At 32.3% G+C, this 24617-nt stretch overlaps 1 protein-coding gene across 1 annotated transcript; it reads right to left on the reverse strand.

The window, feature by feature from the left end:
* Positions 1-8235: 8235 nt before the first annotated feature.
* LOC109005359 (probable ATP synthase 24 kDa subunit, mitochondrial) lies at positions 8236-16476 on the reverse strand. Its single transcript, XM_018984274.2, has 7 exons — positions 16227-16476; positions 14656-14749; positions 13927-14071; positions 12620-12730; positions 12303-12449; positions 9571-9693; positions 8236-8642 (listed from the first exon to the last, which is right to left on the reverse strand). Exons 1-7 carry the CDS (start codon positions 16263-16265, stop codon positions 8579-8581), a joined length of 723 nt encoding a protein of 240 aa, XP_018839819.1. The 5' UTR covers positions 16266-16476; the 3' UTR covers positions 8236-8578.
* Between the last annotated feature and the right edge of the window lie 8141 nt (positions 16477-24617).

The following is a 24617-nucleotide window of genomic DNA, read 5'->3' on the forward strand; positions in this document are numbered from 1 at the left end:
CATATAAATGATCCTTAAGACACAATTTTATAGGGATAAGAAATATGAAATGATGATAAATGAATTAATAAGATACATTCATGAATTTTAAGAATCTCAAGAGTTGATATATAATGTGGTAGAATTCTAAAAGGTGGAATCTAAATGATCATTTACCAAGTTCATGTATATATTTAGAACACTCCCACTTGGATGATTATACACAAAGGACATGTTTCGTTAAAACCTTGCAAAAGAAAAACCCGATGGGAAAAAGTCAATGGTGAAGAAAAAATAGTACAATATTCTTGTTAACTTTAGAATTTTGTAGGATTGCCTCGTTAAAACCTTGTAAAGGAAAACTCAATGAAAAAAAACCTTAGCGAAGGAAAAAAAAAAAAAGTACAATCCTTTTGATTATTATTTCCTCCTCAAAACTATGTAGAGTTTCAATCATTTATGATCAAATATTATTGTGTTGACCCATTCCAATTTTGTATACCAATTTCTTAAATGTGGCAGTTGGTAATACTTTAGTGAATAAATATGTCAAATTATCACATAATCATATTTGTTTAACATCAATATCATCGTTCTTCTGGAGCTCATGTGTATAAAAGAACTTTGGAGAGATATGCTGGTTCTACCACCTTTCATATAGCCTCCCTTGATATATGTGATGCAAGCAACATTATCTTAATATAATATTGTTGGTCTATCTTTGATTGTGGTTAAACCACAATTTTCTCGAATTTGTTGAATTATTAATCTTAACCAAATACATTTCTGACTTGCTTCATGAGTTGCAATAATGTCTGAGTGGTTAGAAGGAGTAGCAACTAATGTTTAGTTAATAATTCTCCATGAAATAGCATTACCAACCCAAGTGAAAAGGTGTCCTCTTTATGATCTTCCTTTATGTAGATCATAAAGGTAACTTAAGTTTGAATAACCAATTAATTGAGAATTGGATCCTTTTGGATAGAACAAATACATGTCAACTGTTTCATGAAGTTAGTGTAGAATATGTTTGTCCCCATTCCAATGCCTTCTAGTTGGTACAGAACTGTATCTTACTAGTAAGTTAACTGAAAATGCAATATCTGGTCGTTTGCAATTTGCAAGATACATCAAAGCATCAATTGCATTTAGATATGGTACTTCAAGACCAATAATTTCTTCGTTGTCTTCTTGAGGGCGACATTTGATTTTTTTTTCACCTAAAATGATCAGACAACTATTGGAGTACTCAAAGAATGAGCTTTGTTTATGTAAAAGTATTTCATGACTTTTTCTGTATATGTTGACTTATGGACAAGAACTTCATTTGAAAAATACTCAATTTGCAGGTAGTCTTCATGATACATGAAGTTGGGTTAGTTGAAATGGGAGTGTTAGACGATAGTGTGGTTTGTGAAAGCTGGGTGACTTGATGAATGATGTTATTGATGGTGGTTTGAATGACTTAGAGAGCATGAAGTTGAGGAATCATGGTTGTGAATTTATATTTGTGTGTAGAGTGGGGTAGTAGTGATTGAAGTTAAATACATCATTGAGCCAAGATAAAGTATATAAAAAGAAGATGTTACAACAACACAACCCAATTGACCATGAAAACCCTAGGTGTTTGATTTGTTCAAGCGTGAACTTCAAATAGACACTTCTGGTCAGGGGGTCTTCTGAAGGGAGAAACCTATCCGAGACAGACTGGCCCCTGATATAGATATTCTGTCCTTTATCTAAGTTAAAAAAATTTAAATAAATATTAATTTTAATTAATATTGTTATAAAACTTTTGAAAGAAATAGTAAGAAAATAGAAAGATTGCAATGTAAGAATAGCTCTTAAGAAGTTTAATATCATTTACTTTGAGTTTATTGTGTTAAACGAATTATGCTCACGACAACATTTTATAGGAATAAAGAATATGAAAGGATGATACATGAATTAATGAGATACATTCATGAATTTTAAGAATCTCAAGAGTTGATACATGAATGTGGTAGAATTCTAAAAGGTGAAATCTAAATTGGCATGTAACAAGTTCATGTATATATTTATAACACTTTCCTTAGATGACAATAAATAAAGAATATGCATAATTAAATCCTTGCCAAGGAAAAACCCAATAGGATAAAATGAATGGTGAAGGAAAAATTATATAATATTCTTTTGTACCTTGGAATGCAGTAGAAAAGGAGAAAAAAAGTACAATCCGTTTGTTTATTTTCTCACCTTCAAAAGTATGTAAAGCTTCAATTGTTTCTAATAAAATATCATTGAGTTGATCCATTCTAATTTTCTGTACCAAGTTCTTAAATGTTTCAGTTGGTAATGTTGTAGTGAACAAAACCGTCAAATAAATTCGTCAAATTATCAAATGATAGTATTTGCTTAATATCAATATCGTCATTTTTTTGAAACTCATGTGTATAAAAGAGTTTTGGCGAGATATGCTTGGTTCTACCACCTCTGATATAGCTTCCCATGATTTGTGTAATACAAGCAACATTATATTCGTATAATATTATTGGGTTATCTTTCATTGTGGATAAACCACACTTTTTCAGAATATGTTGAATTACTAATCTTAACCAAATGCATTATTGGCTCGCTTAATGAATTGCAATAATCTTTGAGTGATTGGAAATAGTAGCAGCTAATGTTTGCTTGACAGTTCTCTATAAAATAGTTGTACCACTCAAAGTGAATAGGTAGTCTGTTTGTGATATTTTTTTATGCGGATAAGAATGGTAACTTGAGTTTGCATAATCAATTAATTGAGAATTAGATTCTTTTGGATAGAACAATCATTTGTCAACTATTTCACGAAGATAGTGTTGAATATGTTTGACTCCATTCCAATGTCTTCTAGCTGATGCATAAATGTATCCTGCTAGTAAGTTAACTGAAAATGCAATATCTAGTCATGTGCAATTTGAAAGATACATCAAAATATCAATTACACGTAAATATGGTATTTCGGGACCAATAAGTTCTTCACCACTTTCTTGAGGGCGAAATGGCTCTTTTTTCACATCAAATGATCGAACAACCATTGGAGTACTCAAAGGATAGGCTTTCTCCATGTAAAATGCTTTATGACTTTTTTTGTATATGTTGACTGGTGGACAAGAACTCTATTTGAAAAGTGCTCAATTTGCATACCATGACAAAATTTTATTTTTTCAATGTCCTTCATTTCAAACTCATTTTTTCATGAGTTCTTATAGAGTTACGATAAGATTTAAATCATCTACATATATTGCTACAATAGAAAATCCAGAATTTAACTTTTTGATCAAAATACAAGAGCAAATTAGATTATTTTCAAATCCTTTTTCTTTATTAAACATTCACTGAGACGATTGTACCACATGCGCTCGGATTGCTTTAATTTATATAAAGATCTTTGTAGTTTCATAAAATAAATACTTCAGGATTTTGAATTACATGCTTCAAACATTTTATATTCTTCAAGGATTTTCATATAAGTATCATTATTTAGTGATCCATATAAATATGCACTAACCACATCTATTAAATGCATATCCAAACTTTCTATGACTACCAAGCTTATAAAAAATCTGAATATAATTGCATCCACTGCATGAGAATATGTTTATCATATTTAATACAAAGTTTATATGAGAAACATAGTGCAACAAATTGTATTTTGTATTTTACAATTTCATTTTTCTCGTTACGTTTATATACAAATACCCACTTATGTCCAATAGGCATCACACCATTAGGTGTTTGGACTACATGTTCAAATACTTCACGCTTTGCTATTGATATTAATTCTGCATGAATTATTTCTTTCCATTTTGGTCAATCATTTCTACGTCGAAATTCTTTGAAGGTTTTTGGTTCATTTTCATCATCATTTTTGGTAATATCAAGAGCAATTTTAAATGAAAATATGTTGTCGAAAATAATTTTATTTATATCAAATAATTCTCCTGTACTTACATAATATATCATAATCTCATTATTTTCAGGTACCTTTTTTTCTTTAGCTGAATTATCAAATAATTATTTTATGTTTTGTGGGTATGGTCTCTTTAGTAGGATGATTTCTTTTATTTTTACTTTTTTTTTTCCAGGGAGTCTTATCTTTTGCATCAATAAGTCTTTCATACTTCAGGTGTGTCTTAGACTTATTAGCTGCTATATTATTTGATTGTCCTATGGAGGCATCGATCTTTGCTGGAGTATTAGCAGTCACAATGTGAGATTTCGCTATTTTCTTATTGTCAAAGGCATCCGATAATTGATTTGCAATAGTTTGCAAATAAATGATCATTTGAACTTCTAGTTCACATTGATTTTTATGAGGATCAAGACGAGATAGAGTTAAAATGTTCAATGTTTTCTTTTGTACTTCTGACAACCTTACTCCCTCTGATGATGTGAAGACTATTTCATCAAAATGGCAATCTTCAAAATGTGCCTTAAAAATATTTTCAGTTAAAAGCTCGATATATTTAATGATGGAGGGAGAATTAAAACAATCATAAATTTCAAGTCTATGTTGACGACTCATCTTAGAATGCTGGGGAGGTGCAATTGGAACAAACATAGGATAAACAAAAGTACGAAGAGGAAAAATATTTGGTGGTTTACCAAAGGTTATTTAGTATAAGCAGTTGGTTTTATTCGAATCAATGGTGTAGCATGCAAAATTACACATCCCCAAGAAGAGAGAGAGAGAGAGTTTTATTTTCAAAAATAATGGTAGAGCAATTAATTGTAGACATTTAATAAATTACTCAACTAAACATTTTAAGTATGTGTATGGGCAACATGATGTTCTGCATTAATCTCAACTGACATGCAATAATTATCAAAAGTTTTAAATGTAAATTCTCCTATATTATCCAATCGAATATACTGAATTGAATAATCATAAAATTGAGCCCGTAATATAATAATTTATGCAAGAATTCTAGCAAATACAAATTTCAAGTAGAGAGTGGACAAACATGTGGCCATCTAGTTGATGCATCTATTAAAATCATAAAATATCTAAATGACCCACATGGTGGATGTATAAGTACACATATCTTCATGGATTCTTTATAAAAATGATGGAGATTCGATAATTACATTGTAAGGCGATGATTTGACAATTAGCTTTTATTTGGAACATGTTACACATGGATAATCACTTGGTAAAAGCATCTCCTGGTTCTTTAAGGGATGCCCATATGAATTCTCAATTATTCGATGCATCATGGTTTATCTCAGATGACCAAGACGATCATGCCAAAGTATAAAGATCTTTGGATCAGATCAACACTTCTAGTGCATTATAACATGTGATTCCATTGTTTTTAATGTTGTATAATATAACCCAGAAAAGAAAGCTGAGAGTTCTAATATGAGTTTCTGATCCAAATTTATTGTTGTAATGTAAAGATATTCATCACTGCCTTCATTGGTGGTTTCAACATGATAACCATTATGACGAATATCTTTAAAACCAAGTAAATATTCTAGACTTCAAAAAATACAAAACATTGTCAATACAAAATTTTGTTCATTTTAATAACATAATATCGGCTCTTCTAGAGCCTTCAATTAGGTTCGATGACCTAGATACTGTATTGAAATTAGCTCTATATAATGTTAAATATTGAAAATATTTCTTATCTTTAAGAATTGTGTGTGTTGTACAACTGTATGAGAGATACATATTTCACCAATTATCTTGGAATTGATCAATGCATCAATAGAATTCATGTATCCTTATAAACAAAAATATGTATAAAACTTTATTAATGTAAAAGAAAATTTAACAGGATGTATTAAAAAATGACGACTCAAACATAACGTAATTATTATAAAGAAATAAAATTAATTATTATGATCATATGCATCACTAATCAAAATATCATTATCTCCGTTTGGATCTATCAATAAACCAAAAGTATCGAGATGAGTTAGGACCATCATATTTGGATTATCAAAATAAGTTAGATGATTTTCTGGATCATTGTGATTGACAAAATTCATTTCGACCTATTTTTCTTTCTCTTTATTAGATGTTTGATATAAGTTCTCCAAATATTTGCACATATGGCAGATACATGACCAATTCTATTTCATACCATACTTGTGACATTTGTATTAATATTTCTTTAGAGACTTATTCTGCAATCTTTTGTCTTCATCTTACTTTATCCCAGTGTGGTTCCACTTCTGATAGTATATAGCAATTTTTTTTTTCTAAAAAACCTTTGAGTACGCTTTCCTTGATTTTGAAAGTTTTTATTTTAACATGTCTATGTCCATGACCACAATTTCCTTTATTATGACGAAATGAGATTTCATTCGCTTTAGGGAATGGAGTAGAACCAGTTGGACTAGAGTCTAGACATGTAGTTTTTCATTAACAACTCATTTTGTTCAGCATAAAGAATATGTTAGTTCAGAAAACTTAGTAAATTCTCACACTTGATATTGCTGCTGCAGGAGGCACATTCAAGACATAAATATGTTATATATTTCACTTCAAATATATTCTAGTGGTTTTTTTTTTTTCTTTGCACAATATTGTGGAACTTCAGGTGCATTCAATCATAATGAGAATTTGGGAGGAACACGGTCTTATGGTACATGCATCACCCCCTTAAGCTATCCCATATAATTAATGGATATTTTATTGTGAGGTACTCAATTTTTAATAAAATATTGCTTTTAATTTGAACGATCCTTCAGGGATGCTCCATTTCCTTTTTTAATAATATTTCCAAAATTTATTCATCAAGATGAATCTCAACATCCATGATAAATAATTGTTCCCAAAAACATTGATGGCAACAAATTTGAATTTTGTAAGATTCGACATTATCTATAACAAACAAATTAAGTATGAGAAAGAAATATTTAAAATTGAACTCATATATAGAAGACAAAAATATTCATCACATTGATATGATAACATTATACTCTATATAATATATCACACAATGATTTATATTACAATAAGCATATATCATATTTATGGAAGAGAAACTTGCAGTGGTTCGATAAATGTTACTCAAATATCTTGCTAAAGATCAAAAGAACATGACCATGGTTGGCTAGAATCTCGTGCTGATAAAGTGCAGATAATTTTTTTATTATTATTATTATTTCAAACTTTATACTTCAACTTATTTTTCCTTCCTGTTAACAATTAAAGTTAAACCAGATATTATTTATTGATTTTTTTTATTATTTATTATTTATTTATTTTTTTTGTTTTACAGTGGGAGATATAATTCAATGATATTAATTGTTTAAGCTGTACCCTTCTGTTCCCAACTTTCTTCTTCCCACCCCTTCACTCAACATCAGTTTTGGAAGAGCAAAAACTCAAAAATTGTCCATCTTGAATGTCATCTCATCCTATAATTCATTAAGGTCTCATTTGTTTAGAAATTAAGGGGCATGAAAATTAAAAAGAAAGTCACACCCTAAGTGCATGTATAGCCTTATAGGTGATGTTCTTATATATGTTCTGTATACTTAAAGACTCTTGCCTATTTGTATGATTAATAAAATTTTATCTATCGATAGAAATAAGAAAGAAAGTCGCAAAGGTGGGGGAAAAAGCAAAGTAAAGATGAACTTGGTTCCAAATCAAACAAAAAGAAGAAATCCTAATTGTACTGAATCCGAGAAAATCAAGGCACAAGAATGATCTATTTTGTCATGGATTGCTTATACAGAAAGGGGGAGGATAGACCCTCTTGTTCTCGTGGGCAATTAGACTTCGTGTTTTGGTAGAGTAGTATCTCAGGATTTAATAAATACTTTTATGCAGTAATGTACTAACGTGGTTATTAATAGTTCGAGTAATACTAAATACAGTCCTAATTTTAGAGTGTGTAAATCTCACGTACTTCCCTTAAAAAAAACGAAAGTACCCGTGACCTATACACTCTAAATTACAAATATCTATCTCTTTTCTTTTAGAAAAATTGGATCCCAAATTTCGGAGATCATAACCGGAAAGATGATCTCTGTTTGCCTAACAAAAAAGATCTGTTCTCCAGATTGGAAATTTATCCATCTAGCTGTAACGGTCTTCTAATTTCAATTCTGAGAGACGATGATTGAATTACTTTTCCTCTTAAATTATTTTCCTTGAATAAGAAACCTACTACAAGCTTTTGGTAGTTTTGGAAACAACTTCCAAGCTCATAAAAAAGCATAGATTTCCACACTCGAAACCTAAACTAATGGGTATCAATGAATTGCCAATGCAACAAATTTCTCCAGTGTTTTCTGCAGGAGATTTCAGAAATGCTTTCTGGAGTTCCCGTACATGGTTGTGCACCTGAAATATTTTTTCTTAATCACAACATTTTCTGGTTTCCAAATCCTGTAATTTTAAATCTTGAGACTCACAATCTTGCAATTACCTACACAACTTATTTCGAATCCACTGATCAGATATCAAAGATCACGGTATCCAACAGTGACAAGGAAAGGAAATAAAAGGAGATGTACTCCCAAACCTCCATTTTCCAAACAAAAAATGTTGGTTTCAACTGCCCAAACAATTATTGACCTCAAACAGACAAGTCAGGAGCAAATTCCAATCTTAGATGAAGTTCCGAATGTCCAAAGACTTGACATCAACCATTTCCTCATCCTTGAATTCCTCCCTGAAATAAAATCAAGACAAAGTATTAGTTCCAAATCAGTAAAGGTAAGGAGTGTCAACGGTGTTTAACCAAACAATCAGTCAAATATCGAACATGCAGAGGGAAAAAATGCACCTGAATCAATCTGGTTAACAACCACTACCAGTTCTTTCAAAAAAAGAAACTAACTGCTACTAATTCTACTTAACCACATCACAGGTGGGCCATTGCTAAGACAGTGAAAAGTAACCTTGTGGCCAGGATCTTTGCTACCACTACCAAAGATTTTGCACCTTGTCTGAGTTCAAATTGTCACTGGCCTCTGAATTTGAATAATTTCAAAACTAATAAATATGATGCCACCTCCAGAGGGACTAGTCTCAACCCCATCCTCCCAGTCCTTTTCCAACATCAAGTTTTCCAAAACATATGTAAACATGTTTTTTTTTGTAAGGAAGATAACTACATATGTGAACATATATGAAGAATACACTAAGATTTTATTTTATTCTGTTCTTCCTTTCAGCCTTTCCTAGTTTGTAGTCCCTAGCTTGTATTTGGGTGTTTCCGCTTGTATACTTCCAATGTACTTGGGCTATGCCTATTTACTTGCATTAATCAAATCTCTTATTACTTATCAAAGAAAAAAAAACATCTGTTCATAGTTAAAATACCTACAAAGAGATCAGATCAATGCATTGCTAGAACTTCGATTTTTTGACCCCCAAGAGACCTAGACAATATTTCTCTTGCACACATCTCCTTTGTTAAACATCTATGTTTGCAGAACCACATTTCTACAGCCATTTATCAGAATCAATGGTCACAGGATTCACAGGAATATCCCAGGTCTTTGAACTCTCAGTTATCTAGAAAACTATGAATGGTCTGCCAAAAATTAACTGTAAAGTGGGTAAAACAAGATGGTCAGCAAGCATTAACAACATACCGCTTCTTTTGAGTTTCCATTGCCTCAAGAGCATCTTTCTTCAACTCCTCCAGTTGTGCCTTGGCAATTTTGAGTTCTAACTGCTCTTCATACTTGGGCAAATCTTCCTTTCGGATTCCAAGCCTGGAAAAATGAAAGAATAATTGAGAAAGGATGAAAACAAAGCCATGAAGTCTGCATCACACGTCAACCAGAGAAGCAACAAAAAAACCATAACGGAAATGCAATAATTTTTTTTTTTTTATCAGTAAATAAGAAATTTTATTGCTAATAGGCGAAGCCAAGCACACGGGACATATGCAAGAGCCACACCTACGCATGACTGTCTAGGGATACAAGAAAATCATGTACGTTCATGCCATTAAAGTCTATTACAATCGACCAATGGAATAAAGTGTGCAGAAAAAAGGTTTTAAGCTCGTCCATTGTCCGTTCATGATTCTCAAAGCTCCGACCGTTCCTCTCCATCCATATGCACCACCATAGGCAGGTCGGTATCATCTTCCACATAGCAACAATTTGAGAATTACCCTGGATGCCTTGCCAACTGGCCAAAAAGTCAACAACCCTTCTTGGCATTACCCAAATGAGTCCCACTCTCGCAAATATATCATTCCATAAACTCATGGCTACGTCACAATGCAATAATAGGTGATCCATAGACTCACCACTTTTCTTACACGTAAAACCAATCCAATACAAGGGTGGAGAATAATGCAGAATGAGGATAGCCTACTTCATAAAATATTCAAGGCTAGATACTTTCCTAAAACAAATTTTCAGACATCAAATCTCGGACATAACCCATCTTATGTGTGGAGAGGAATATGGTCAGTGAAAGACAAACTTCTTCAGGCCTGCAGATGGAGGGTTGGGAATGGGAGGACTATAAGATTATGGGAAGACCACTGGGTCCCATCCTCTAAACAGATTCTCCTCTGTCCATCCTCTCTAAAGTAACCAAATTTTATAACATCAAACACAATGTTGAGATTCACTTCAATTTTTGTTTTGATAAGTAAATAAGAGATTTTATTCCCAAGAATAGGTATAAGCCCAAGTACACAAGGTGTATACAAAGGAAATACCTACTACTTTCTAATACCAAAAGGATATCAAAAACAAATTCTGGAAATTATCAACCATTACAAAAGTTTTAGCCCACAAACTCAAAGTACTAAAGAAAAAATCCCCACGGTCTCCTAATGAACATTCTTTGTATTCGAAGCATCTCCCATTCCTTTCAAGCCATAGACACCACATGAGACAAGAAGGAATCATCTTCCAAATATCAACGGTATTCTTGCTACCCTTCCACCCTACCAATAAATCCATAAATCCACCACTTCCTTAGGCATTACCCAAAGAAGACAAACCAATTCAAAACCTCATTCCACAAGAACCTGGCCACTTCACAATGAAGAAAGAGATGATTAACAGATTCTCCATCCTTCTTGCACATGACACACCAATCAGCAATGTACATACCTTTCCTTCTAAGATTTTCAGTTGTCAACCCTTTGCCCAGGGATACCACCCAACAGAAAAAAGCGACCTTGGGAGGAACTTTCACTTTCCATCTGTTTTTCCAGGGGAATTCACAGTTCCAGTGACTGGTTAATATGCTGTAAAAAGAGGAATTTGAGAACTTAGAATTTCCTGCAGGAACCCACAGCATGCTGTCTCCCTACCTAGCATCAACTTTGAATTGTAAGGTCTTTCCAGAAAAGCTTAACATCATCCACTTCCCAGGCATTAACATCCCTAAAAAAGTTAACATTTCACTGAATATTATTGTCAAGGCAAAAGAAAGAATATCCCACAGCTGCATTTTGATCCCTTGCAATTCTGAAAAGAGGGAAAATCCTTTAATTTAATATGATTAGAAAATTCCCTCCATCCTTTCCTAATGAACTTCCACAAACTCACCCCATATGCACCTCTTTTGAGCACCAACCTCCCCACAAACTACCATATTTTACATCAATAACATTTCTCCATAAGGCATTTCTTTCCAAGTGGTATCTCCAAAGCCATTTCCCAGGTAATGCTCTATTAAACAATCTCAAGTTTTTTATCCACAACCCACCACAATCAATCGGTTGACATACCTTCTTCCAACTAACCAAATGGAACTTTTTTTCTTCTCCTTTACCACCCCATAAAAAATTCCAAAATAAACTCTCAATTCTTCTTTCTACCCTTGCCGGCAACGGAAAAAGAGATAAGAAATAAGTTGGAAGACTAGACAAAGTACTTTTTTTGAACCATTGATAGATTCACATCTTGTGTAAGATACTGATTTAGCTGGAAAAGGTAAAATGATATATATCTTGGCACTTCGTTCGCTTTGTTAAAAATCACACAAGCATGCTTCTAGTAGTGACTCAAACTATTGCAGACATGTCAATGGTCCAAGGGCTCATCTTTGAACCAGAGCACTTGTAACTGTTATTATTTAACCATCAAAACGGTGGGAACACGTAAAAAGGTGTGGTAGTCAGATGAGCCCACATAATCGTAAGGGGCTAATCAAAAGTAAAACAACCTTACCATACAGCTCCCCAAAGCATGCACTTACCTAGAAACTACTTATTGTTAGATAAATGAAACAGCCTTCCACGCAAATAACTCAAATTTAAGGGTTAACACTCAGCTGGTTGATTACCCCACCACTGGCGCGCCCCTCCAAGAAAAACATTTGAAACCCAATGGGTTAAAATAGCACTTACTTCTTATTGATTTTATCAAACTCTGCAATCAGAAGAGCCATCCCTTTCTTGTCATTCCTCATGAGGGGCTTTTTAAGTTCTTTTTCAACTTTTTCCAGTGCATCAAACATCATTGCCTCTGCACCAAGTTCATCCGTGAGACCCCTCCTGCAGCAGAAAAACAGGCACTCACATACATGAGCATATACAACATGTGGCACAGGAAATTAAACAGTTAGAATCCTACAACAAGATATTTCCAGCTGCAACATTAATTAGCACACTGATCATATCTAAAGTAAAGAATGCAACCAGTTGAACAACAGACTAGCACATACTTGATGCGTATTTCCTTCAATGTCAACAGATAAGTCCGAGCATCTGGAATATCTTGAGTTCGTGTCTGTATGGTGAACTGGATCCTTTGGGATTCTGAGAACAGGTCTGCCCTGCAGGAAACATAACAGCAGAAAAATAACTTAGAATGAAATATTGATTACAAAGGATGAACGATAGAAAGAAATTTCATCAAACAGAATATATACTTATTCTTCACGTTTTGTAAGTCATTCAAGTATGACTTCCAAAACCACATGATTCAGTAATTATAATGTAGCCCGAAGGCTTAAATATAAATTCTTGTGATACAAACATCTACCTGGGACTAATGAATGTGAGTGAGTGTGTACATGCGTGAGTGGCAAAGACTTAGTGATTTCCAAAGTGTGAGACAATAATGTTTAATAAATTGTATAACTGCTTCATCATGACCAATTCACAAGTTAACATTAAAGGCTGCCCAATCAGATGACACAACATTGTAATTTCCCTTCATTATTTTTCAGGATAGGAAACAAAAAGAACAAGTAGAAATGCAAGAGGATACAGTCTACAAAAGCTACTCTATAAAGCGTGGGGCAGTTCAAATTATCCTTCGAAAGAAAATGGATCATACTAATCGGAAACATCCCTAGGATCTCATCAAACTTTTGCAAGTTCTGACATCTGCGATGGAATTGCAGAAAGAAATTTGAGCAAAAGTTAGGTGTGGCATCCAATTCTGTGACTGGAAAACGTTATCCTAATTAATAAATTATTTTGTAGGTGCTTTTGGAATTACTTGTTAAGACAAGTTTAATTGTATATACATATATAATTAATATCAGTTCAAAAGAACATTTTTTTATGACATTGAACCTTACCAAGACAGGGCTATTCAGAATTTCAGACCCAACCTGAGTAAACACTGGATACATAATCCCACCAGCCAAAGCCATGTATCTGGTAATCCAGGGTGACTCCTTATCCGGAATGGAACTCTTCATGTCTGGGTCTAAGCCTTTAACCTATATATAGATTCATCTTGTCAACATTCTTAAATTGGTTTCACCACTAGATGCCTCATAATCCTTTCCAATGCGATTGTTTGCCTTGACACCCACACCCCGACCCCAGAGAATTTGAAGTTTCCTTTCTATCGGGTTTCTTTTTCATTTACTTGCCACTCCTTTCATATTTTATTCCTCAGAAACTGAACTACTAAAGCAACATAAACACTTGTATAATAGTATCGTGCATTCATTTGTTCATAGCATTGTACATTGAAACTGCAGCAGATATGTGGACCCAGACATCAAAGACTTACTTTTCTCTTATCGTCTTCATGACCTTGGCGTACTGAGAAATCGCAGCTGGATCTTCCGGATCAATGGTGATCTTCTCCTTTCGAAGTATCCCTAAGGCTGTCTCGAATTTCTTCTTAACCTCAAAAAAGATGCCCTTCAACATATCTGTAAGGGTCAAAATTTAAATTATTTGTCAGTATAAAAGATAGTATAGAGGTAAAATTTCAGCGCCAAACAAATAAAAAGCATATAAAGTTGCAGAAAAATTTGATGTTTATGGATCACTGATGCATGATGACAATCATCACACATTTTCTATCTTGCTAGATAGGGGGAGAAGGGGTAGGGGATAAGAAATCGCTATGGGCCTATAGCATTACCCATAAAGAGTCAACCTTGGAGGATATTAGATAAAAGCAGATATTTGATGTAGGAGATAACATCCTGGTTCAGCTTTCTATGGCAAAAATTCTTCTAGATATTAGTCTACTTGTGACATTCATAGATCCATTATCTTTGTACTGTATGACTAAAATACATATGTTATAAGCAGGCATTGACACTTAAAAACGTAAATGACAAGTGCATGCGTGCATGTGCATTTTCATATACGGTAGCACGTGCATGCCAAGTGATGAAAAGCTATCTAACGCACTGCACTTTTCTTCTCTCTTTTAGTTGAATGTGGACAATGCAATTGAGGCACCATTAACTGACCAAAACAATGAGAAATCTTCATATTGACTCACCATCTCCCTTAAGAGCAGGTGGACCAGCTTGTTTGGCAAAGAAGCGGGTGGGAATAGCATGAGCCTGCTGCAAGGTGGTTTGGCTACCAAAAACCTGTAGTTTCAAGGGGAAAAGAAAAAGAAACAAAAATAGAAGTAGAGAATACTAAGTCAGCTGGTTGCGCAATAAGATCCTTAATAAAAGTAAAGATACGTACAAATTTACTCTCTCTCTCTCTCTCTCTCTCTCTCTCTCACACACACACACACACACACCATGTTGTGTCATTCATATATTTCATATATTTAAACTTATCAAATGAAAAACACATTTCATATATTTCAAGATTTTTTTATAAGTAAAAGAAAAAATATATGTATCATTCATATATTTAAATGTGTGCATCACTCATATATATAGATCTAATTCTGAAATTCCAATGCCATCAGAAGTAGTAAAATCTACACACTGCGACAAGAACAAATTTAATTCTTCTCAATATGTGGCAAAGTACCGTAAAACACTGCCTATCAAGAGAATGGAGGTCAGGTTGGTTCACTAAAATCTCAACCCACTACATCGTGGTTACCATTGTCTTAAATATTTTCTATCAAACCCCCAACTAGGTTTTTTCTCTTGTATACATTCAGTGTACATGGCTACACCTATTGGTATTAATAAATTTTTACTTATAAAAAATATATATTTTCTATCAAACAACAGTTTACATAAACATATTTTATTTCTTATGCCACTTTATCAAGCTTCCAAACTTAGCATTGAAATCTCCTATTGAATCAATCTCACCCACCCACGTGCATCAACACATATACGACCATCCTCTACATCACCTTTTGTTGTAAGATTAAAAGCTTCCTTTTTTGTTCTGATAACAAAAACTTACATAAAGATTAATCCCCCTCCACATTATTGTTGCCATGCTGCCTCTTTTACCCATTTGTTTAAGTTTTTATTGGTTGGTAAGAAATTGGGTAAAATATAACATTCTTTGAATTACCATCACCAATAAACCCAGTGACCAACATAAACTTCTTCTATCTAAAACTTGCACTCTATTACAGAAATTTCACACCAACCAAGCAAAACATGAAATAAAAGTTCCAGTTTAAAATAAAAATCCCAACCATACAGCATTTGCCACCAGAACAAACCACTCAATTCTAACTATCCGACGGATCCACAATTAACATCCAACGCACTCAAAAGAAAAAGCAAAAAGATTTTCACATACAACAAACACCTGAAAAATAATTTCCAATTCCCAAAATCATCACAAATTACGGAAACCCTGACTCAATGTGGTGTAACCTAGAAATGCAGGAGACCAAAAGAAAATAAGCCACATAATCCCAAATCACTCATCATTTCAGATCTAAAAGAAAATATTTTGCTTGGCTTCCAATAGAAAAATTCACTTCCAGAGTAACCAAACGAAGTCAAAATATAACTCCACAGGAAACAAATCGAATCTGACCGGCTCGAAAATGAGAGCTCTAGATAGGTCAAAGAATCAGATTACGATCCAAATAAACAGGTACAGGAATATCCATATCGGGATATGAGGAACTACCTGTTTCGATTTGGACAAGAGTCGAGACGAGAAGGCCATGATCGCTAAGCGGCGTCGTTTTCCTCCTGTTCTTCTTGTTCCAAATGTGGTGGGCAGGGCGAGTGTAACGGTGCTGTTCTGTAACGGTGTTAATCTAGGGTTTGCCCTAAGGAAAGGCTCTGAGAAGGAAGTACCGAGATGCTGAGGAGAAGAAGGATCGGCGTACTCGTTTAGCTCAAGATCAGTTCAACTGAATCAAACTGTTGTACATGGCGTGAGCTGGGCTGGACCCGATGGACTCTATCTTTCCATTATCTAGTCTCATGGGCCTGGAGCGTTTTCCAATAGGCCGGACTGATGTAAGGACTTATTTGTTATTTGCTTTGGGCGTCGTTTGGATAATAAGATAATTTCATCTCAATATTTAAACCCAATTTAAATATAAATATTTTTTAATTTTAAATCTTAATTTTTTAATCTAATCATTACAATTTTTTCAAACTTCTAAAAAAAATATAAAAAATAATTTAACTTTTTCAAATCTCAAAATAAAAATAATATTAAAATTATAAATTATATTTTAACAATATTTTAACTTTATAATATTTTTATTTAATTTTTTTCTCTCATTTCCAAAAACTTCATAAAACATTATAACTCAAACAGTTTCACTACTATTCACAAATTATTTTACTACTTTTCATAAATTTTTCATCTCATATCAACATCCAAATCAGGACTTAGGGCTTGTTTGAAAATAGATCTCATCCCAAAATTCTAATTTCATCTCATCTCATCTCATATCTTTCTCAAACATAATTTAAATACAAACATTTTTAAACTAATCATTACAACTTTCCCAAACTTTCATATAAAAAATAAAAAACAATTCAACTTTTTCAAATCTTAAAAAAAAAAATTATAAAACTATATTCTAATAATATTTTAACCTTATAATATTTTTTATTCAAATTTTTCTCTCTCAAATTTCAAAACTTAAAAAATACTCAACTCAAACTATTTTATTACTATTCACAAACTATCTTACTATTATTTACAAAAAATTTTATCTCATCTCACTATCCAAACGAGTCTTTAGACTTTTATTTTAAAGTAGCCCATGCCCTTTAGGTTTGTTGTTTCAGTTAGTGTTGCCTGCCAGTATATGTACTATGCTGGGACTGGGAGGTGTGTCAGAACCATCTGGAATGATATAGAGAGTTCTTTTCCTTTTTCTCTATTTTCTTCTCTATGATTTTCTTACTATAGAGGAGCTCCCTCGAAGAGAGCATATCCCTATTTTTCCTGATTACAATTATCAACAGTATATTACATCGGACTTGTTCTTATTTGTCCATCTAAATAAAGCGTGACACTACAAGTCTGCCAGAGAGGAGAGGAGTGTATGTTCTTTAGGGGTGGGCAAAATTGTCAATACTTCTACTCCGTCCGAGCTTCGACAAGGCTCCGACTCCAATAGAGTTAGAGTTTTCAGAATTCAAAGTCAGAGTTGGAGTTTTCAGAATTCAAAGTCAAAGTTGAAGTAACTCCGACTCCAACTCCACTAGTTGGAGTCGGAGCCCATGTGGGCTCTGAACTCTGACTATTTGTACCTTATATATTATATATTGTAATATAAACATCATATAGCCAAGTGGCCTAATGGTTGAGACATGGTTTTGATTCTCAGAAAACTTGCGTTCGAGCCCCATTTCATGTTTTGCAATTTTTTAAGAAAACCTAAAATGATGCCGTTTTTAATAAAGTATATATTCATCTCTTTCAAAGAACAAAATCCTAACTTATGCATTTCCTCTCCTCTCTTCCCCCTCTAGGCTCCAGCGCCTCCATGAGTAACGCCACTCCATCATCTAACAAGATGTTCATTGACTCTATGTCACAGGGTATGATTGTGTTCTTCACACAACAATGAAGATACTCCAGCCCACAGGCAGCACCAATACAAATCTGGAGGCACCGCTTCCATGGAAGAGGTGGGACTTTTGTTTTGTAGAGATGATAGCGGAGAGCCCCACGAGCCATGAAATCATAGACAAGTATCATTTTATCTTCACATCTTGGTCTTCGCAATATCTTATCAATGGCACAAGATGGACATGGCAGAGCTAGGAGAGCAGCTCGATTTCTTGATTCTTTTCTTGCATATCTTGCTTGTTTTCTTTTCATTAATCTTGTGAGAGAGTAGCAGACCCATGCCAAGTTCTTTGTAGCTTGATTTGTGCATATAATTTATTGATGTGGGTGATTTTATTTGATTTGGTTTGGTTTTTACTTCTATGGGTGATTTTGCTAGGTTCCAATTCGAGAGTTGAGACATCATCTTCACTTCACTTTGTAGGATCTAATGTCCACTTCTCTACTTCACCTCTGTCTTATACCTCATGTCTCTAGGGCTTCTATCGCCACTGAGTCTCTAACAAATTTTGGCAATAAGAGATTTACATTTGCCATTTGGATTGATTTGTTTTTTTGTGGGTATTTTGGCAATCACCTCTAACTTCCCGACTCTGACTCCGATAGCTTCGACTCCAATCGGAGTCGAATTTGGAGGAGATTTTGACCTAGGGTTTTCATTCCTGAGAAAACTTTCATCTCCATCACATTAAGCATGTGTATTTAATTTGAGAATTATTATTTATCATCTTCATATTATATACTAATATGTAATTTATTATTATTTTTTATTTAAATATATATTTATATATTAATGTACGTATATTTAAATAAAAATAAAAAATCATATATTAACATATAGTATAAATTATAATAAATTTCTCATTTAATTTTGCCAAACTCATTTAATATGGGTTTTTGCGGTGGCGCGCTTTTCTAGGACCAAGGCCATCAGTTTCTTCAGACTTGATGTTCTGCCGTACTTCTAGAGTGGAGCATGTCCCACCACTGTCTCGATGTTTGCATTCTTTTATTTTCTCTAAGGTTGAAAATGCGGATCTACAGCTTTTCAAACTGTAATTCTCTATTTTTCTATGTATCTTTTACGTTTTCTGTTATTTCCATTGTTTTAGGTTAAAAAAAAAATACACAATCTCTTAGATTTTTATCCATAAAGTGTGTCCTCTACTGTCTTAGACAGAGTGTATGGTTGTTTAATTCTATCTTAGGACATAATGTGGGGTTTGTTATATCTGTCTTAGGACATAGTGCTGTCTCTCAAAAAATTTATCTGTAAAGAGTTACAGCAATAGACTAAATCATGTAAGTCACAAATAAATTTGTGTATTTGGGAGCCTTAAAAGCAGCAGTTAGCTTGTATTCTGTGTATCTCATATCAAAATTGTAATGTTCTGTCATGAATGAATAAAGTTTGTTCTGCCTTATAAAAAAAAAAAAAAAATCTAATAAGGAGCAAAGGAGAGGAATGCAAAAAGACGTCTAAAAAGATGGGTATGTATATTTTTCTTGGAAAATAATAGAGTTACTATCTTTTTATTACTTATTTACTACTTTTTTTGTATTTAATTTTTTTTTAATTTTTTATTTTACTTAATAGTTAAGGAAGTGAATATTAATAAAATTATATATTTTTTTAATTTTTTTTCTTAATAATTAAATATGTTAAAGAAATATTTAAACAAAATAATAAATAAATAAATACATTATAAATAATAAATAAATAATAAAAATATAGTAATTCTATTACTTTCCTATTTTTTTTTCTCTTTAAGTCTGTATTAATTATGTTGTCTTGTTGACATGTCCTGCTATTAATCATTTGTTATGTCACGTCTTGTCTATCTTGGTTCTGGAGAGTTGACTCATTCAAGTTGGCGGATCTGTCCGATCCCTTGTCACAGATGGTTGAGATATAAAATTTATAAATAATAACGAATTAATTTGAGTTGTTTTATAATTTAAAAATGTTAAATTATATTTTATATTTTATTTAAAAATTTAAACGATTATAATAATTAGATAATATTTAGATAAAAATTTTAAAAAATAAAAAATTTAAAATGAAAAATTATTTATATTTAAATGACATTTAGATGTTGAGACGAAATCTGATGAAATGAAATGAATTCAAGCCATATTTGAAATATCAACCCTCTTTGAATACAAGAAGTCTTTTATCTCATCTTATTTCATTATTATATTTTTTTTTAACTTTTCACACAAAATATAATAAACAATTCTACTTTTTCAAATTCTAAAACAATAATAATATTTAAAAATAATATTTTATTTAATTTTTAACTTTTATCTCAACTTAATATCCAATACTCTTTTTATTCCTTTTGTGCTATGACTAGATAATCTAGATTGATTATGACCAGATAGTCTAGATTGATTGCTGTTCATCTTTTTTAAAAGAGAAATACTAGTATACCGCCTGAATTTATTTCCTCATTTTGACCGTTCATATATTTTTAATTTTTAATTTTTACTTAATAATTAAGAAAATGACTTTTAGTGTATTGATATATTTTTTTAAATATTTAAATATGTTAAAAAGATATGAAAAGAAAAAAAAATAAAAAATAAAAAAACAAATTTGTGCCAGGAGACATGCCCTTATTGCTGGGCGGCAGTCTAGCACTACTCTTTTTAAAAAATAGGAAAAATTACCTTTTCAAATATTTATTTTTAATTTGAAAACAATTTGATCGCAATATATATAATTTGATGTTATTAAAAATGCATATCATTTTCAAGCGTTATTCTTTGAAAAGAGATTTTAGAAATTCTATATATATTTTTTTTAGGTTGAATAAAATCTATTTTCTTTAAGGAGAAAAACACTCATAGTTAATAAGTCCATTAATCTGTCCAAAGAACCCTTGAAAGGTTTGTGCTATATCACAAATTATTTTTAAATTTATTTTTTGAAGTTTGAGAATTATTATTGTTGTGGTTATTGTCTTGCTAATTTTACTCATAAGTTATTAGAATCTTTGTCATGGTTCAAGCTAGCAGTATTTCTACGGCGGCACGACCCCGTACTTTAAATACATAAACACACTTAACTTATCTTATTTTATAATTATAATTTTTTTAAATTTTTATATAAAATATAATAAATAATTTAATATTTTTAAAATTTTAAATAATAATAATAATATTAAAAAATAATATTTTATTTAATTAATTTAAAATTATTTTATTTTATCTTATCTCATCTATCTATCTAAACTAAGATCGCATCCCCCCTCTCTCTCTCTCTCTCTCAGAACTCGAAAGCGCGAGAATCCAATTCACAACTAGGAAATGCATCTTTAGTACTGCTGCATGTGCTAGCTATTAACGAAGCCCCAATTAATCAGCATGCACCCTCTAGGAATCAAGAAGCATTTCTAGAAGTCATTTTGCTCTCTAGATCAGTGACTTATCAACAACTTTGAGTTATGATTATCTTCATAATAAAGCCTCTTTTCACCAAGCAAATTAATGGTCATGTTTATAATTCAGAAAGGGGAAAAAAATATAAAAAAAAACCATATCAAAACAGAATATATTATATATTCCGGATCAAAAGATTGGTTCATTATCCCCTTCTTTGATATCATTCTCGGATCATTAGAATGCTATTACATAAAGATTCTAAAAGGAAAAAAAAAAATAATGAACACAAGATAACTTCTGAAAGAAAATTAACTCTGATCAGTGCAAGAGGGCCACGTCCACCTTTAAAATTTTAAATCCACCATAGAATTAATTAAATCCGCTAAATTTGTTAAGTGACCCACGTCCACCTTTATTCGAGTGTTCACTTTCGTACATATCTGGTTATATTCTGCTTGACTTAGACGCAAGTATTAAAAAATTGTAAATATATAAATCATTTTATTCGAGAAGGGTTGGCCCTATTCTACTATATAATTGGTTTCATGTTAAGTACATGAACGATTTATGGAAAAAAAAAAGAGAGAGAGATTATGATCAACAATCAAAGCATATAACTTGTATAAATTTGTATTTTTTAAAGCTCAACATCGTATAAGCTCATATAAGTTTATTTTTATTATTTTTAACTTTACAATAAGAAAAATATCTTATTTAATACATTTGTATTTATCACAGGATGTATAACCTTTCCAATAAAGAATCATTTGGGTCACAAATATTTTTTAAATTTTGTTTTTTTTTATAAGGAAGGTAAGTTGGAGGTTTGAAATATGAGAAGTGTTACATATACAAAAAAATTATATAAAAATAAATTAATAAAATGATGTGATTTTATATGATTTATTAAATCTGATATACTATAATATATATATATATATATATATATATATATATATATATCAAATCACGTTATTTTATGAGTTGAGTGTGGCTAAAAGTAATAATTCTCCTGAAATATATTATATTCTGCGTGGTGGCCAGTAAGTAGTACCCCTTGCCTCCGCCATTGTTACAATTAGAAGCAGCATTCATTTCATTTTGCTTACCAGGCCAGGCCCCACGAGTACTAGATGCTGCTAATCATCGGTTCATCGTAATTAATCATTGTCTAGAACTCTTTATTATCAATGCATGCAATTAGTTTTACTTAAAGGCTTCTAGAGTACTAAAGCACGGTTCAAGCTGCCTATATTCCTATCTGAATCCCACAAACTAATTGCACGTACGGTTCATGCAATTAGTTGGTTCTTTTCTGCTCAACTTTTCAGCAATGGAGAATCTTAGAAGTGGAAATCCCTTCTAACTACACACACACACACATACAGAAGTACAAAAACTAACTTCGAAAAAAAAAGGTTCCTAATTTCTATAATTGAATAACAACCCCCAGAAACATACCCAAATCATTAGAATGCCTTATAATCCTCCACCTAACGACCCCAACCCAAGTATCGACCCCAACCCCAGAAACATATCCAAGTATAGTTTTGGAAAAATTATAATGCTTAAATGAAAAAATTGAAAATTGAAAATTAAAAAGTATTTATTTTTTAGTGATGTTAAGGAAAGAAATAAGATAAGCTAATAAAATAAGATATAATGAGATTGGGTGAGATCGCTATCCAAACGAGTCATTGTTATAACAGGACTCCTAATTTTTAATACTCTCAACGAATTACCCATCCCCCCTTTGATCTAGAGATGACCCCGTGCATGCAGTACTAGTCTAGCTTGGATATGCATGCTGGTATGTTGCAAATTAACAATTAGCAGGAGAGCTCCTCAAGTGTGAAGGCATCATTAGTACTGTGCTAAAGCCTAGCTAACACACCGATTTATATATAGCGAATTCTTCTAGTTTTATGTTAGAATTTTCTACTTGAAAAATCTCTCATCTTTGTTTTGTTTTGTGGACTACCTCGATCTGTTTGTTTTTATTTAATGTTGTATTATTAATATGGGAAGAAAACGCTTATTTTGTTTCATGAAAAAGAAAAAAGAGATAACAAAAAAAAAAAAAAAGTTTCATTACAAAGATGACCATCTGCTATATATCATCTTAGGACACGCAGATATGCCGAAAGCACAACAGAAAGACGAACCACAACATGAATATCCCGACAGGGTCGATGGCAAAACCCCATCTATTAATAATACTCCTGGAACTGCTGCCCCTGGGCCTGACGTGAGCATTCAAGTTACCATATCGGTGGTACCAGATCAACGTAAAAGTTTGAACGTTGATATTCCTACGACATTTTCGGTGAATGGCAGATGGAACGAAAACGGTATATCACTAATTCTGATTTATAATATATTGATTGATTAGTTTATTGATATTTTCGTGTTTATTTTATTAACGATATTTTTATATATTTAGGTTAAATACAAAACTAATTAGCATCATCTTGAGTGTTGCATGATTATCCTTTTGCTTCTTGGACTTTTATAGTCCCCCCTTCACGAGCTTTTGCTAAATTATCAATAAGCTGGTCTTTTGTTAGATTTATGTTAATTAATCTATCAAAAACCAAGATGTTGACATGGTAGCTAGGCTATATGGTTAAAAAAAGAGTATTGTTAAATATAGTTTTGGAGTGCGTAAGTCTCACGCATTTCTTTTTAAAAAATAGTGGGGTCTACTATTAAAAAATTAATTTTTTTGTGTATGTATCATCTTTACAACTCACTTTTTTCAAAAGAAGTGCAGGAAACTTGCATATATTCTATGCTACTGTAAATATTATTTCTCTTAGTAAATAATACAAATACAAAATTAATACATAACAAATAAAAATAAAATGCAGATAAACTCAAAGATGAGCAAACACACGCCACTTTTTGACGTGTTGCGAGTTTGCGTGAGGCGATTTTCCTTCTAGGGTTTAACACGTTTCCGCATGGCAGCGGTGAGACCCCATGGTGGTCTTTTGCCGCAGACCAATTCTCGATCGTTTGTAGATATGGTATCGGCCATTCTCAGCCCCTCCTTGAGATTCCTTTAGCCATGAGAGCTCCAAAAATGAT

This window comes from Juglans regia, chromosome 1 (genome assembly GCF_001411555.2).
Source record: "Juglans regia cultivar Chandler chromosome 1, Walnut 2.0, whole genome shotgun sequence".
Lineage (NCBI taxonomy): Eukaryota > Viridiplantae > Streptophyta > Magnoliopsida > Fagales > Juglandaceae > Juglans > Juglans regia.